The sequence below is a fragment of the Cibotium barometz genome, chromosome 53 (assembly GCF_041138505.1).
Source record: "Cibotium barometz isolate CiBa-2024 chromosome 53, ASM4113850v1, whole genome shotgun sequence".
NCBI lineage: Eukaryota > Viridiplantae > Streptophyta > Polypodiopsida > Cyatheales > Cibotiaceae > Cibotium > Cibotium barometz.
Window position 1 is genome coordinate 40,642,169 of NC_141098.1, and position 16,739 is coordinate 40,658,907.

The 16,739-nt window shown below is 48.3% G+C and overlaps 1 protein-coding gene across 1 annotated transcript in view; it reads left to right on the forward strand.

The window, feature by feature from the left end:
- LOC147608629 (protein ROOT HAIR SPECIFIC 17-like) overlaps positions 1-16,739 on the forward strand; it is a 63,906-nt gene that overhangs the window by 32,635 nt on the left and 14,532 nt on the right. The window contains exons 4-6 of the mRNA XM_086788863.1: positions 6,437-6,513; positions 6,652-6,740; positions 6,966-7,152. Of these exons, the coding sequence (XP_086644989.1) occupies positions 6,437-6,513; positions 6,652-6,740; positions 6,966-7,152 (353 nt within the window). The remainder of the gene's footprint in view (positions 1-6,436; positions 6,514-6,651; positions 6,741-6,965; positions 7,153-16,739) is intronic.

Consider the following 16,739-nt stretch of genomic DNA (forward strand, 5'->3'; position numbering starts at 1 on the left):
AAGAGTGCAAAGAGAGAAGGGAGACAATGAACATTGTTGGGTCTCAAATGCCCTCTGAAGGGCCCCCACCACATATGGTGTATTTGCTTTATTGAACGAGTAGAATGACGAACTGCTGGCTATAAATAGCTTGGACTGAACTGACCGTGGAGACCTTGACTTGGCTGCGGTAACTCTCAGCTTGAAGATGACCGTTGATCTTCACCTTCCACCTTGCCCGTCGGCTGGCTGACCAGCAGTCGGCCAGCTCATCTATTTGTTCAAGAGCCTATAAAAGGCATGCTCATTGAGTAGATCATTCATTCCTTTATGGGGATGGGTCCTTAGGGTCCAGATTTTGGTGATGTTCACCTTTTTTATGAAGGCAGCCAAGGGTTGTAGATTAGGAGTACCTTTTTGTACTATATGAATATATATCTCTCTCTCTCTCTACTCTCCCTTCTGTTTGTGTTTTTGCATCAGCATGTTCTAGATGGTGTTTAGGGCTGAAAGAAGACCCCTAGAGCTTCCGCGTGTTACATTGGTATCAGAGCATCAGGCTCAGCAAAACGAAACACTGAATCAGTCCCATATGATGGTGTACAGGTCCAAGGTACAGGAAAGTACACGGATACGAAGCCCAAGGCAAGGAACACAAAATCGGGAAGAGCTCCCAGGAGGTTTGTTGGTGGTGTTCCACAAAGCCAGTGGGGATGGCAGTCCTGTGAGCCAGATAGGTTCTCAGGCAACGGTCCCAAGGGAGGATTATCCTCCAAGGGGTGATGTGAGAGTGCCAGACTCCTTTCTTAGGAATGAAGACCAAGACAGTGTTCAGAGTTAGGGCAGGAACGGATTGGGGACTAGAGGGAACAGATGCATAGATCTTATTCAGAGTCAGAGTGGTTTGGAGTTCGGGCCGGGATTTCAGAGAAAAGGGTTGCCAGGGATGGATGGATGACAGAGGGACTTCGGGAAAGGATTGGGATGATGACAATCATCCAAGAACAGGTTGGATTCCCGTCATCAAGTTTAGCAGAGGAGGATGTCATGTGCATGAAATGCTCATGGACATTCTCAGGGCTAATCTAGAAGGGCAGCCAAGAAAAAGACCATTAAAGCTAGGATTTTGGAGCATCAAGTGCTGATTTGGCTAGAGGGGACTAGGATGACCAGGTGGCTGCAAGAGGGGACTTTTGGTTGCAAAAGAAGGTTGTCGGTTGGACCAGATTGAGGCGGCTGCAGGGCGCATCACCTTTATGGGATTTTATTGCCAGTCGGCTGGCCGACCAACGGTCAGTCAGCTCATCTATTTGTTCAAGAGCCTATAAAAGGCAAGGATGCTCATTGAGTAGATCATTCATTCCTTTATGGGGATGGGTCCTTAGGGTCCAACTATGGACGAGATTTTGGTGATCACCTTTTTTATGAAGGCAGCCAAGGGTTGTAGATTAGGAGTACCTTTTTGTACTATATGAATATACTGAATTTCCAGCATATCTCTCTCTCTCTCTACTCTTCCTTTTGTTTGCGTTTTTGCATCAGCATGTTCTAGATGGTGTTTAGGGTTGAAAGAAGACCCCCAGAGCTTCCGCGTGTTACAGGTACATTAGGAAAAGCGAAGCGGGGTGCGAGGTAGGGGGGAGGAGTGGAGGGGAGGGTTTGTCAGAATACGCAGCGGAGATGATGACCAAATCTGGGAACACGAGCAAAAAACGCAGGCAGAAAAACAGCACAAGAGAGAGAGAGATGTAGGCGTGTAATTCTGCTCTATATACACAAGAAGATCCCGAATATGATACAAAGAGTGGTATGGGGCTGGGGGCCTATATATATGCCCCCACATCAGCAGTCGGCCTGCTGTAGGGCAGCCGACTGGACACAGAAATCCTCCACGACTGATAAATACAGTCGGCCAGCATCACAATAGGTCAGCTAGTAGCAGAGGAGTCCCACGACTCATACAGTGCAGTCGGCCATGTCACAGATGCAGTCGGCCAGGCTCTGGGTCCACCTGCCAAAATGGAAAAAAATAGGGAAAAAATGCGGGGAGTGAGGAAAAATGATAAATCACCTGATAAGGGCGGGCACACCCACAACAAAGGCCCTGGTGTATAAAACTGGACAGGAGATGACTTCTAACACCCCCTCTCAGCTCCTGGCTGTGAAACCAACCATAGGGAGCTGGGGTGCCGCCTGAGCAAATCCTGAGAGAGCGACTTCGTGAAGAGGTCCACCGTACTGTCCTCCGTCGAACAGAACTCTAGCAAGATGTCATCAGCAACGATCTGTTCACGAACAAAGTGTCTCTGGATGACCATGGGTTCCTCCAATGGAAGCCCAAACCTGCAATGTAACCTCCTGTTGCTCCGTAAAACTGCTCCTGGGCCATAAGTAGATCTCCTCGTGTCCGGATCTCCTCCCCAAACCGAGTCACTCCAACCGTGGAGTCGGACTACATCCAACAATCCCCCTCCCGTGTACAAGAGTCTATGATCCTTTGCATGCCGCAGAAACCACAGGAAACGCAATCCTGCCTCCCAAAGAGTCATCCGCAACCATGAGCTCAACTGTGCTCCCGTCCAATCTGGTGTCCATCAACCAGATCAATGAACCATACAGCTTCTGAGTCACAGAGACATCACACTGCTCACAAGGATCAACACCTGTTACGGTGCACAAACAAGTCCTGGTAACCTGATGAAACCTGTCAACTACCCCCTCTGAATCCGGAACCACAAAGCCTGGAGAAACCACCTCCTTCTGCAAGTAAGCACCTGCCACCTGCCTGGCTTTCCAAAAGGTCCCCGTGGAAAGAACATCCTCAACTACTGGAGGTTCTTTGTCCCGAACACTACGAGACATCAGAGCATAAGTGACCTATTCAGCTTCCTCTGACTGACGAACACAAGAACTACCAACATCAGTACTGGAAAGTTTCTAAGTGCTGCCATCTACTGGTAAGCTATCCACCATCTGGTCCCGGAAAGCCTGTACCTGCAGCGTATCCACACTTGAGTTGCTATTACCAGACTGCCACTGATCACAAACCTGAGGACCTGGGAGAGAGTGCTGAAAGCTTGTAAACTCCATTCTCAACTCCGCCTTCCCAAACCACTTGGCCTGTTGCTTTGTCCCGGAGAGCAACAAAATGCTCATCAAACTCCACCCGTACGCCAGTCTTGCAAACCTGATGCACTGACAACAGATGAAAACCAAGTGCCGGAACATACAACACCTGGGAGGAATGCTTCCCCCCTCTGCCATCGGGAACTATCTCCATCCTGCCCTCACTGTGAACTGGGATAGTGGACGTATCCCCAGTAAGAATATGACCAGAAAGCCTGCATAGATCCTGTAAACCGGAACGGGAAGGAGTCATGTGCTTGGAAGCACCACTATCGAGAATCCACTCCCGAGTATCTGTTGCGGAGAGTCCTCCAATCTCCTCCCTGCCTGAAGAAAATGAAACATCGGTGTCCATCACCTCCAGGTGCATTAAAGCCGGAGTCTTCATGATTGCTGTTGAGGAATCTTCACCCTTCTCGGTCTTCCGCTTGGGACATTGCCTCCAATAGTGGCCTTTCTCGCCACATTCATTATAGGTCCTCTCTGCCTTCAGTTTCTTGCGGTCAGCGTCGGACTTCTTCTCAGAAGTCTTCTCCGATGAAGCCTTCCCTTTGCCCGAGTTACGGCCTTTCGACCGTTGGCCAGTTAAGGCCTCCGAACCTCCACCCTGAGGAGGGTTCGTGAATCGTTCCTCCTGGTCCAGGACCATGGGCACAAGCTCCTCCCACGTGATGGTGCTGAGCCTGCCACTGGTAATCAACGACGAGTAAAATGCTGAGTATGAAGAGGGCAAATGTGACAGCAACGTGATGGCCATGTCCTCTGACGATATCTCCTTCCCAGCCTGAAGAACTTCCTGCTGAAGAGCCTGCAGCTTGTTAATATGCTCCCGCATCGTCGACGACTTTGTAGGGCTCATAACCCGCATCTGTACTTCCAAGGAAATCCTCTTCATGGGCGATGCCCTGTTGTAAAGTGAGGCCAAATGCTGCCATATACCTCTGGCCAGCGTCATATGCTTTACATGATTGATTACCTGTGGTGTGCAGTTGAGGAAAATAAACGAACGGACCCTGGCGTTGACACGATCCCACATCTGTGTTTGGGCCTCCCGGTCCTTTCGGATCGACGGTGACTCCCCTTCCTCTACTTCCGGCCGTGGAAGCCCAACAACGACGAAATCAGCGAGGTCGTAAGACTCCAGAACAGATTCTATCATCACCTTCCATATGCCGTAGTTGCTCCCGTCCAACTGACGGTCCACCGGGAACGTGGGGAGTGTCGGGATGTTCACATGTCTCTCGGCCATCTCAAACAGATCTGCCATAGCGGGGATGTACTCTGAAAAGGGTGGGTGGGTGGGAACAAAGAACGAATAAAACCTGCAAGTGGCTGTCCAGCAAATCAGCCCGCCTTCCTCTTGCTTCTCCTCTTCCCGATCAGCCCAAAACAGTCCACCAATCAGCCACAAAAACAGTCCCCCTCTTGCTCACACAAATCCCAAGACCTATCTAGAGCCTAGGCTCTGATACCATGTCAGAATACGCAGCGGAGATGATGACCAAATCTGGGAACACGAGAGCAAAAAACGCAGGCAGAAAAACAGCACAAGAGAGAGAGAGAGATGTAGGCGTGTAACTCTGCTCTATATACACAAGAAGATCCCGAATATGATACAAAGAGTGGTATGGGGCTGGGGGCCTATATATATGCCCCCACATCAGCAGTCGGCCTGCTGTAGGGCAGCCGACTGGACACAGAAATCCTCCACGACTGATAAATACAGTCGGCCAGCATCACAATAGGTCGTCCAGCAGCAGAGGAGTCTCACGACTCATACAGTGCAGTCGACCATGTCACAGATGCAGTCGGCCAGGCTGTGGGTCCACCTGCCACTACTAGACTGCCTCCCAAGCCACAAAAAAATGGGAAAAAATAGGGGAAAAATGCGGGGAGTGAGGAAAAATGATAAAACACCTGATAAGGGCGGGCACACCCACAACAAAGGCCCTGGTGTATAAAACTGGATAGGAGATGACTTCTAACAGGGTTAAGGGGGGGGGTGACATAGAAGCGCAGGAAGAGGCCGGCCCCAGGGGGGTTGGTGTGTGTGTTAGGGTGAAGGGGGGGGGGTGAGGCAGGGGAGGGCCAAGTGGGGATGTGAGGCAGTGGTGAGGAGCAGAGAGGCACACAGCACGGCAGAGGGGGGGTGTACATTAGGAAAAACGAAGCGGGGTGGGAGGCAGGGGGAAGGAGTGGAGGGAGGGTGAAGGGGGGGTGTGACATAGAAGCGTAGGAAGAGGCCGGCCCCAGGGGGGTTGGTGTGTGTTAGGGTGAAGGGGGGTGTGAGGCAGGGAATGGGGTAGATGGGAGGGCCAAGCGGGGGTGCGAGGCAGTGGTGAGGAGCGGAGAGGCACACAACACGACAGAGGGGGGGTGTGGGTGCGGGGGTGCGAGGGAGGGGGGTGAGGGTGAAGGAGGGGCTTGCAAAGTGTGGGGGGGGGAGTTGTGAGGTAGGGAGATGCATTAGTAAAAGTGAGGTGCAGGTGCGAGGTGGGGGGGGGGCTGGGGTGGGGTGGTGGTGGTGTGCGGAGGGGTAGGCAAAGCGGGAGTGCAAGAAGGGGGGGATTAAGCAGGGGTGCGAGGCAGGGGGAAGGGGTGGAGGGGAATGCGAAGCGGCGGGGGGGGGGGGGGGGGGGGGGGGGGGGGGGGGGTTGCAAGGCAGGGGAACGGGGTGGGGGTGCAAGGTAGGTGCAAGGGGGGAGGGTGGGCGAAGCAGGGGTGCGTGGCAAGGAGATACAGCAGGAAAAGTGAAGCGGGAGTGAGGGCAAAGGGGAGGTGTGAGGCCGGGGAAAGGAGCAGAAGGGGTGGGTGTTGCGAAGGAGGGGTGAGAGGTAGGGGCACACGAAGAGGCTGTGGGGGTGGGGTGGTTCAAGGCTCACCTTGGAGGCAGTTTCCGAAGGAGTTACAGAAGCATGCATGGAAGGGTAACTCTGTTAGTTGGGGACAGCTGAGTGTGCATGTAGCACTGGGAAACAGGAGCAACCCTTTCTTATTTGTGTTGTGGGCACTCGGACTCTGATGCCTTTTTGTGTTAAGAACTTGAGTGTGCATGACTAGTGTGCATGGAAGGGTAACTTGTGCGTGTTGGATAGTTGAGTGCCCATGTATGAGATTGAGGGCGCTGAGCTTATATTAACAGTAAAACAGGAGCAACCCTTTCTTATTTGTGTTGGGACTCTTATGCATTTTTCTGTCGAGAACTTCAGTGTGAACAAGGCCATTCTAAACTGCGTTTGACATGGTAACTCAAGGCTGCGCTTGCCAGGATTGCTGGAAATACAGAAGAGCAAACAAAACTAATGAATATATTATGTTATGGATGCTACAGGAGCTGCATCTAAGTCCCAATCGACTGGCCACATACTGATCCAAACAAGTGGAGGGTTAAATCAGCAAAGGACAGGGGTAACCCTCTATGCTCTGTGGTCTTTCTGGTGGAAAACCCTACATGGATATTGAAATTTATGATACATGTTGTATCTGCATTCTGCTAGGGTGTAAGAATTTGGGTAGTACCATATCACTGTTTGCATTTTTTGACAGATTATTGACGCAGTGGTGGTTGCTTGGATTCTTAATGCCACATTGGTAGTGCCTCAATTAGATCACAAATCATTTTGGAAGGATAGCAGGTTGGTTCCTGCACTTAAATTTGGTGTTTCCAGGATTTTTTTGTTTCGAAAGAATTGAATTCTTTATGATATTATAGGTGATATTTAGTCTAATATTACCCTCCGTTGGTGATATGGTCAGTTGGGTCACTTTGGACCTGATCTTGTGTTTTTTGGTCAACTTAGTACATGCATACATGTTAAGCAGCCAACATTCTCACCCAACTTGGGTATTGGGACATGCAGCAATTTTAGTGACATTTTCGATGTAGACTGGTTTATCTCCACGCTTGCCCCGGATGTACCCGTCATCAAAGAACTGCCATCAAGGCTAGAAATTAGTGAAGAAAGAATATACTCCACACGTGTGCCGAGAAAGTGTACACCAGAATACTTTAGAGACAAAGTATTGTCACTGTTACAGAAAAAGAAGGTTAGTCTCTTTGCCACTTGTACATAAATCTTTGCCTGAGTTATGAGTCTTATTCAGAGCAGGTATTGAGATTATTGTGGAATGCTTCAGTAAGCAAGTCTTGTCACTCGTCAGTGCTATTACATATTATGAATTCGTGGAAGCTGTTTTTTTAAAAAAAAGAAAGGAGTTAAGTAATATAAAAACATGCAAAGGGAGATCTCAAACCAAAAGGTAGGGAGATCTCAACCAATCGGGGGGGCACTATGCTGCCATAAAAGCCCCGTAGGAGTGGGAGAGGAGAAAATACCATTATCACGTGCACCCTGCACTGGTGCCTCAACTAATCAGGGGCACTATGCTGCCATAAAAGCCCTGTAGGAGTGGAAGAGAAGAAAATACCATTATCACGTGCACCCTGCACTAGGCTACACAGTGACACAGTGACATCATCATCAGTGCAACATTTGTACAGAAGTAGTACCTTAGGAAGGCATGCCTATGGGCCAGCCAAGGCCAGCCAAGGCCAGCCATGGCTGTTTGCCCAGTTGACAGCCTGATTGGAGGCTGTTTACAGCATAGTCACAAGGAACGGGGGACGGGGACGGGGACGGGACGGGGGACGGGGACGGGGACGGAACGGGGGACGGCCATAAGTAGGGAACGGGGACAGGGGAGGGAACGGCACTCAAAAAATACTTTTTTTTAAAAGTTTTTCCACCCTCAAGTAGCTACGCAGGCACCGGCTAACTCTACTTTGTGAGTCCCCCCTATATGAGGAGAAGGCATTTATGAGTAGCACGGGTCACCTGATAGGTCCCGGTTTAAACACCGGATGGTGGCCGATTGTGGCCAGATAGCATGAGACACTTGGCTACTTAAAGAAGTGAGAGCATTCGGTGGATGGTAATATTGCGGTCCGGAAAAAACACCCAAGCCTACACCATGTCGGGAGAGACATCACATCAAAAGAAGAAAGCCAGGAGGAAGTTATGGAGCCACAAAGTCTCCAAAGCGACACACCAAAAGAAAGTATGCTTCCGCCAAGCATAGAAGAGCACTTGAGATTAATGATGGAGCAAATAAATTCATTGAAATGTAGCTTGCTGCAGAAAAAGAGAAGCCCAAATAAGGCCTCTCAGATCTGGCAAAAATGTTCTTTAGTTTGGAGGAACAAAGAAGAAAAGATGATGAAAAACGTGAAGAAGCAAGAAGAAAAGCTGAAGAAGAAAAAAATGAAGAAGAACAGAGAGCATCAGGTTGGTGACCCGACTTGGCTACTTAAAGAAGTGAGAGCATTCGGTGGATGGTAATATTGCGGTCTGGAAAAAACACCCAAGCCTACACCATGTCGGGAGAGACATCACATCAAGAAGAAAGCCAGGAGGAAGTTATGGAGGCACAAAGTCTCCAAAGCGACACACCAAAAGAAAGTATGCTTCCGCCAAGCATAGAAGAGCTCTTGAGAATAATGATGGAGCAAATAAATTCATTGAAATGTAGCTTGCTGCAGAAAAAGAGAAGCCCAAATAAGGCCTCTCAGATCTGGCAAAAATGTTCTTTAGTTTGGAGGAACAAAGAAGAAAAGATGATGAAAGACGTGACGAAGCACGAAGAAAAGCTGAAGAAGAAAAAAATAAAGAAGAACAGAGACGTGCGGAGAAACAAAGAGATAAGGAAGCCACATGCAAGTATGAGGAAGACCAGTGCCGTCGAGAAGAAGCCGACCGAGAGTTCCAGCAATGTCACGTGCATGCCCATGCCATGGCTAGTCCTGTGCATGAACAGTTTTAATCCCTAGTTAAGCATTAGTTTGATATCATCATTAGTAGCATCAGAAGCATCATCATCCTCAGCAGAAGCCTCAGCTCTTGGTTCAAGTCCACAGCAGGCTGATAAACCATGGTGGTTGGCTGATTGCATCCCTCACATATATATAAGCATAAGTGCATAATTCAATCAATGATCCACTCATCGAGTTCAGTCATTCATTGATCTAAAGTCTAGTCATCAGTTAGCATATAGAAAGAGGCAAGAAGGTCACCCCTTTGGGGATGACCAAGTCCCAAGCATGTACATAAAGTCAACAACCTTTTTGTACCATATTGAAATACAGAGATCTCTGACACCAATCTCTCTCTTCTTCTCTCTCCTTTGTCTTAATCATGTTTAATCAGTATCAATGTTCTTAATTAGACATAGGGCTGTGGATTAGTACAGCTAGGCTTCCGTGCATGCAACATTGGTATTAGAGCATTAAGGCTCAGTCCACTAAGCATTGTCCCAAGGAAGGTGCACAATTTCAATAGAATGGATGCAACAGGGTAGCAGATGGAGTGGTCTCTGCAATAGGCGAAGCTAGAGGAAGCATTCCTTGTAACATGTAGCGGAAGTATTCGTATTGGAGGATCTTGTCACACAAATGCTCACACCGTCTTATGTATCTTGAGTTTCGCAAGTTTAGCAATCCACTTTAAGACTTCAAACATTTGAGAGATTTGAGAGAGAGAGAGAGAGAGAAATGAAATGATATATTAACGTCTTCAAAAGGCCAAAATGACCTATGAGACCAAAAAGGTTACAACAATTGGTGGATCTGATACAATGTCTGTGTAAGGAAAGCTAAAAACAACTAAACAACTAACTGAAACTGAAACAACTATGAGGAAAAGTACGGTACCAGGAACGCCTAATGGATAACATCTAGGAGGAAAACTCCAGCAACAAAGGTAAGCATCATACACATCACTATCCAAAGATGTCTCTCATCGGTCGATGGCGGATATCCTCAATGTCCTCCATGGTGAGTACTCTGACTGGACGTCTCCCATGCCGTGCTAGTATGATCCTGATCCTCTGTTGTAGTCTCCGCCGGTGTCGAGATGGGCCTCTCATCTTGGGGCGCCTGGACCGCCCCAGCTCTATAGCCCGATCAATCAGTGTACCTCTGGTGCGGCTGTACTCTGGGGCTAGCTGCAATGCCTGCTGACTTGACTGCTCAATCTCTGGTCGAAAGAAGTCTGTAATCTGCCTCTGTAGGTGTCTCTCCCTCTCTGATCCCCTCCCTCTCAGGAGACCCTCTCTATGTCTACGCAGCTCCAGCAAGTACAATCCAAGGCATCTCTGATCCTGGTATCTCATGACTCTAGAAAGTGGTCCAAAGCCCTCTCTGAACAGGCAGCGAAAACGGCCTCGTATCTCATAATATACTGGACAGTGACATATGTAATGTAACTCTGTCTCTGGCTCCATCTGGCATAGCTGACAAATCCTGGCCTCAGCTGGTACTCCTCTGAATCTGCCAGACCAATAGCACACCGTACCCCATGAGAAAGATGAGTATCCATGTAGCTGGGTCTAATCACAAACCCATCCTCCGTGAGCTGGAGAAGATGATCTCTATAGAAAGCCATCTTCGTACCAAGCTCGTGTGTCGGCTGTATCCATGTCCTCCTAGTGTCCAGCTGAGTCAAGTCTTGCCTGATAAGTCTGGTAATCTCTGCCCGTGTGAGAGAGAGGGAGGGTGCATCCAGGGAGTACTGAAATGGAGGTAGCCTGTCCATACTAAAGCCATGCAGTTGGAACCAAGCTGTCATCTGTGCATACCAACATGATCCGTCTCCCTGTGATGCCAACTGTCGTGAAGACTCCAGGGCTAAGCGAGCATATCTGTCTCTAGGGAGAGCCCAAGTGCTATGTATAAAGGAGACTGATCGAGTGAGTGCCTCTACTACCAATGGGGGGGCAGCCATCTCTGCACGGATAATATCATGTGGTACGGAGGCCTTGGCCCTAATCATCCGGGAAATCATAGAAACCAAGGACCTCTCCATACGTCTCCATCCATCAGTGCTACCAGCTCGGCTGTGGTGATCCACTGAGGGTCCCCATATCTCCACTCCATACAGCATGGCTGAAGTGACCAAAGTGTCAAAGAGCCACAGCTTTGTTCGAGGTTCCTGAAACTGAACCTGCGAACACATCCTCTCTAGTCTCCCCAATGCTGCATAAGCTCTGGTCAATCTGGTTTCCGCTGCTCTCCTCAAGGAAAATAGTGGGCCACTAAAAACCACACCAAGGTAAGTATATGCATCTGTATACTCCACTTGTCTCCTGACCATATGTAAAGGTGGGCATTGACCTCCTAACCCACTGTGCTGTGGTGTTAAACACCATCACCTTGGTTTTACCAAGGTTAACAGACAATCCACTGTCCTTTGCAAACATGTGCAATGCATCCAAATGACGCTGCATCCCCTCTAGAGAATCTGAGATCAGCACAATATCATCAGCATACAATAACAGCGGAATCCATGTCCCTGCTAGCTGTGCTCCTCTGTCACCCTCCCGCTCTACATAGTCCGAAACCTCATCCACATACATCCCAAATAAGGTGGGGGAAAGGGGGCAGCCCTGTTTCACCCCAATAGTGGAGTGAACCATCTCAGATATACCCTGGGTAGTACGTACCTGCCCCACAACTGTCCTGTATAAAGCCATGATTCCCCAAATCAGCTCTGTATGGGAGAGATGAGAATTGTACACTGTATGGGGTCCCGAATTACCCACTGAAGGCCCCCCTATCCCGTTACAGAGATAGTATTTGCTCATCAAAGGCAAATTGCTATGCCTTCTGAGAAATGTGGGTGCGGAGACCAGGTGTGAACCCGTCCACATCCAGATGATATGGGACTAATGTGCAGCTCATTTTGTCAGCCAATTGGGGAGAGATGGCGTTCTCAGAACTGCCCATATCGAAAAGGACTACAAATTGTTGGCCCTTGGCAGAGCCATAAGCTCGGATGAGGCTTTTCTGTGCAGTATCGCTCTCACCCTCCTGCTTAGCATCAAATACCATGGATGGCATAGGATGCATAGAAAGTAAAAGTTGAACCGCATTGGTGGTAGTAGGCGGGGCTGGAGGAGCTGGGGATGTTGTGGCAACTGTGGTAGAAGGGGCTTTGGTAGCTTGTTCCGCTTGCCATTTGTGGGCAATCCTTCTTACCGTGCCCTATGATGTGACATAAAAAACATCTGTTTTCTGATTGGTATTTCTTTTGCTCCTCTGGAGAAAGATAATCTCCAGTAATGCCTGCTTTAGCCTTTTCATCGGGGGTTTTCTTAGGCTTGGATTCTTTATCTTTCTTACCCCTTGAATTGGAGCTATAACTGCCGTCCTTCTTAGTATCTTTAGAAGATGCATTACCTTTCCCTGGCTGTGCAGCAGATTGCCGATGCTGGGGTTTGGTACTGGACTGAGATGATTGCTTGGGCTTGCCTCCGTTCATCTTCATTTCTTCATTCTGAGCGAGAGTCAAAGCCCGGTCATATGTACTGGGTTCAAAGTTACGAACTGTCAACCCAATGTTGGGATCCAATCCACGAATGAATTTCTCCATCTTGGCCTGCATAGATAGCCCTAACTGCTGTGCTAAAGTAATAACCTTGTTGGAAAACTGAAGCATTGGGGATCTGTTCTGTCTGAGTCCATAGAACTCATCTGCCAGACCGGTCATGTACTCGGGCGGGAGGAATCTGGTATTTAGGTCATGGACAAATGTATCCTAGCTAAAAGCTGTGACACCTGTGGTCTGGTCTGTATGAAGATTAGACCAATGCTGCTGCAATGAGTCTCTCGATAAAGGCAAGAGACACCTCTGATCCAATCTTGAGAAAATCCCATGCATGCTAGAGTACCCTCCAAGAAGTCCCTATCCACTTTGTTGTAGGCTTTCCATAATCAAGTAGCAAGATGGCCAAGGTTCGATTACTTGCCTTGGCCCATGCCACTGCCATCCCAAAAGGAAAAGATGTTATCAAAGACGCTTCTTCCTTGTAGGAATCCATTCCTCATGTCATGAATGACCATGTGAATCCTTTAGAGGATCTTTTGTGGGGGTTTTTTTGGGGGCCATAGGTTCTGTGTGAGCCATGTGGCTGATGTACATTTTACATATAATATAAAACACCATTTCACGAAAAAAAGAGAGAGAGAGAGAGAGAGAGAGAGTTATATTAACGTCTACGGAAGACCCTAAGGGCCTATGAGACCAAAAGTAATACAACGGTACCATGGATATACTGAGCCATGGAAAACTGAAAGAAAAAGTAAAATGAAAACATCTGACAGTACATTTGATCAACAGATGATCCTGTGTAGAGTGAGATATGCTATGATCAGCTAATGTCGATACCGCCTCGGCCAGAACCGATCTGATGGTGGAGTGAATGTCAGGCCTCTGTGATGGCAGCGTGACATGTCGGTGGAGAACCTCACGAATCCGTCTCTGTGTGGTGGAGGGTCCTGATGCTCTGGGTCGGGGACGTCTAGCTCGCAGAATGGATCGAGCTCTCTCACTAACAACTCGTCTAGGGCGTGGAGCTGGAGCGTGGGTACGGGTGGTGGGCTCTGATGTCGTAGTAGAGGAACTGTTGTGGGCAGTAGATTCTAATGTGGATGTATGTACCACAAAGAAATCTATGATGGCTCTCTGTGAGGTGTCTTGTCGGAGCCGAGGCTCTCTCAGCATGCTGCCTCAACACTACATCCTTGTGTCGTTTGAGCTCCATCAAGTACATGCCCAAGCATCTCTGATCCTCAAACTGTATCACCTCTGTGAGTGGTCCGAATCCCTCTCGGAAGAGGCAATGGAATCTCCCCCGTATCTCATAGTAAGTCGGGCAATTGGCATATAATGGGCCTCATCCTCTACTACTCCACTGTGCATGTTGTCATGACCCTGTGAAATTGGAACAGTACAAGTGTGGGCATGGTGGTCGGTGAGCAAGATAAATTTTTAAAGATTCATACTTGGGTGTCCGGACAAAAAGGTAACATGTGTGGACAACCCCAAGTGTGAAGGGGGACCAAGGTATTAAACTTTATAAGGTTTATAAACCTTGGGTGGCCCTTAGAAAGTTTTGAAAACTTTAAAGGAGGGCCACTAGGATAATTATGGAGGGGGGGCTACTCCACTTTTAGAATACATGCCTCCCTCCCCATCTCTCTCTCTCTTGCTCTTGGAAAAGGACTGGTAGGCGGGCCGCGTGGAGAGGAGACGTACAGGTCGCCTGAAGGGGAACCGTACAGAAGAGCATCTGCAGGTGGGCCGTACAGAAGAACACCTGCAGGTCAGCAGGTACAAGCGGTGCAGTCCAGTTCAGCTGACGCAGGCGGCTGTAGGTATAGACTGGTACGGACAGGTACAGGTTTGTAAAGGTGTTGCAGGTACTGACTGGTACGGACAGGTACAGGTTGCTGCAGATTTTCTGACGTAGGCGGCTGCAGTTTTTCTGACACAGACACGTACAGGCCTGCAGGCACATGCAGCTGCTGACAGGTGGCTGTTGGTCAGTTGGCGCAGGCCGGCTGGTGAAGAACCGTACAAGGCAGCTGGTGCAGGCTGAACCCTTCTCTCTCTCTCTCTCTCTCTCTCTCTCTCTTCTTCTCTTCCCCTTGTGTCAGCTCTAGAGGGCAAAGGCGGGTGGCTGCACTTTCAGGACAGCATACTCTATACTCTCAGGGCTGTGGTTTTTGATGAGGATTCGACTGAGGGACAGCAGTGATCTGCGGGATATCTTTCTCTCTCTTTCCACTGGCTTACGACTGCTTCAGAGTTGTTTCTTCTGGCCCTTTGTGAGAGGAGGGGTGTGGCGGTTTGAAGGGTGGAAACAGAGTTAGATGGTGAATTTGTACTTTGGCTGAGCTTGAAGATATGATCATGGAATAGCCAGATGCATGCTCAAGGCTTCCTTGTTGCATTGTCTTGGTTGATTAGAGGAGGCAGCAGTGTGTTGCTTTTGTGGGACATAGATCTGTATGTGTATCCTCTATGCTAAGAGGTCTTGAGGGTTGCCAGATTGGACATGAAGGTTTATTTTCCTTGACTAGCTTTGTTGTACTCAGTTAAACTTTTCCATTGAAATTGAATAAAGAAATACCGAAGGGGCGCCAAGCTTTGGGGCCAACAGGTGTCGTTTTCCTTTTTGTTCTGGAGCATTCTAGCTCTTGTTTTATTTGTTAATTGTCTGGACTACAATTGTATAGGTGATTGCTAGTCTACCGCACTTTGGTTTCTACCAGAGGCCGGTTTCAAGGTTCCGTTGCCGGGACCCATCATCAACTTTCTTAAGGGGGTGAGCTCGTGGTTGTCTCGAGGAAAGCCATTGCTGAAAATTTCAGCAACATGTCAGACACAGAAGATGAATATTTTTATGATGAAGAGGAAGAGCAAGAGACCTCTCGTGAGAGAAATGAATTTGAGGATATTCTTGCTGGAGAACAGGCTGTAGAAGATGCACAATATGAGGATGTAACGCAGCCAGAAGACATGCCTAGTAAAGAGGAAGATGATGCTCAGTTTAAAGCTCGTTTGGCAGGGGTAATGGATGTGTTTATGCAGCTCACTCAAAGTGAGAAGTTTGCTGAATTTATGAGATCCCGTTCTGAGCCTGAGAAGAAGAAGAAGAAAGTGCGTTCTAGGAACCCACCTCAGGGGGATTCATCGAAGTGTGAAAATCTTGAGGATTATAATAAGAAGTTTTGGGAAGCTTTACTTCGAGTTACTTCTTATCGTGCAGTTCCTTTGTCTGAGCAGGTTGAGAAGTATTGTTGTGGGCTGCCCAAGGAAGTGCGTGACTATTGCATAAAGACTCGAGTAACAAATATGTCACAGATGATAGAGAATGCTATGACGGCAAATGCGTTACTCACTGGAGTCTCATCTGGATTTAAAGGAAGTAAAAGCTCAAGTAAGAAATCTGAAAAGTCAGGGCATGCTTCGCGTGATGCAAAAGGGTCTACAGAGAAGCGGTATAAGAAGTTACCAATGCCCAAAAGAACTCCTGAGGAGAGACGGGCTTTGATGGATGCTAGGAAGTGCTTTTTCTGTATAGAGGAGGGACATATGTCTCCCAAGCGTAAGTCCCAAAAGGACTCTGACACTAAAGGGGAGTCCAAGTCTAAGAAACCAAAGCCTTCTACAGGATTAGTTCCTGATCTTGCTGGGGAATAACCAGGTGGTGAAGAGATTGAGTTGTGCAGGGCATGGGGCAAAGTGAGAGATCATAATGCCTTGATTTTCTTTGACACACGTGCCAGAGCCAACTTTATCTCATCGGATTTGGCTGGCCGATTGGGGATCCGCGTAGAGGAGATGGGGCCTTTGTATGAGGCTAATATGGCTTGTCCTGGGTATGCAGAACCGGTTACCCCTATTATTGGAAAGCTCACACTTCATGTGCAGGGTTATGTGGACAGTGAGGAGTTCTTTATCATGCCACTTGATGGGTGTGATGTTTTGTTGGGTATGCCATGGTGCCATAGAGTACATGCGGTGGTGGATACGTATAACAGGAAGATTACTCTGACTCATAGAGGGAAAGAACAAGAGAGATTGGAGGTGTTAATCCAATTCTAGGATTAACAAGAGCTACCGCCATTATCTTACATCAAGAGTTAAGTTGGCACTCCAAAAAACTCAGCAAAAGCAAAAGAAAGCAGCAGACCATCACAGACGTGCATTAGAGTTTGCATTGGGTGATTGGGTTCTTTTGCGATTTGAGAAAGCTAGGCTCAAAAAGATGAAGGGTAAAGAGCGCTTATTCCC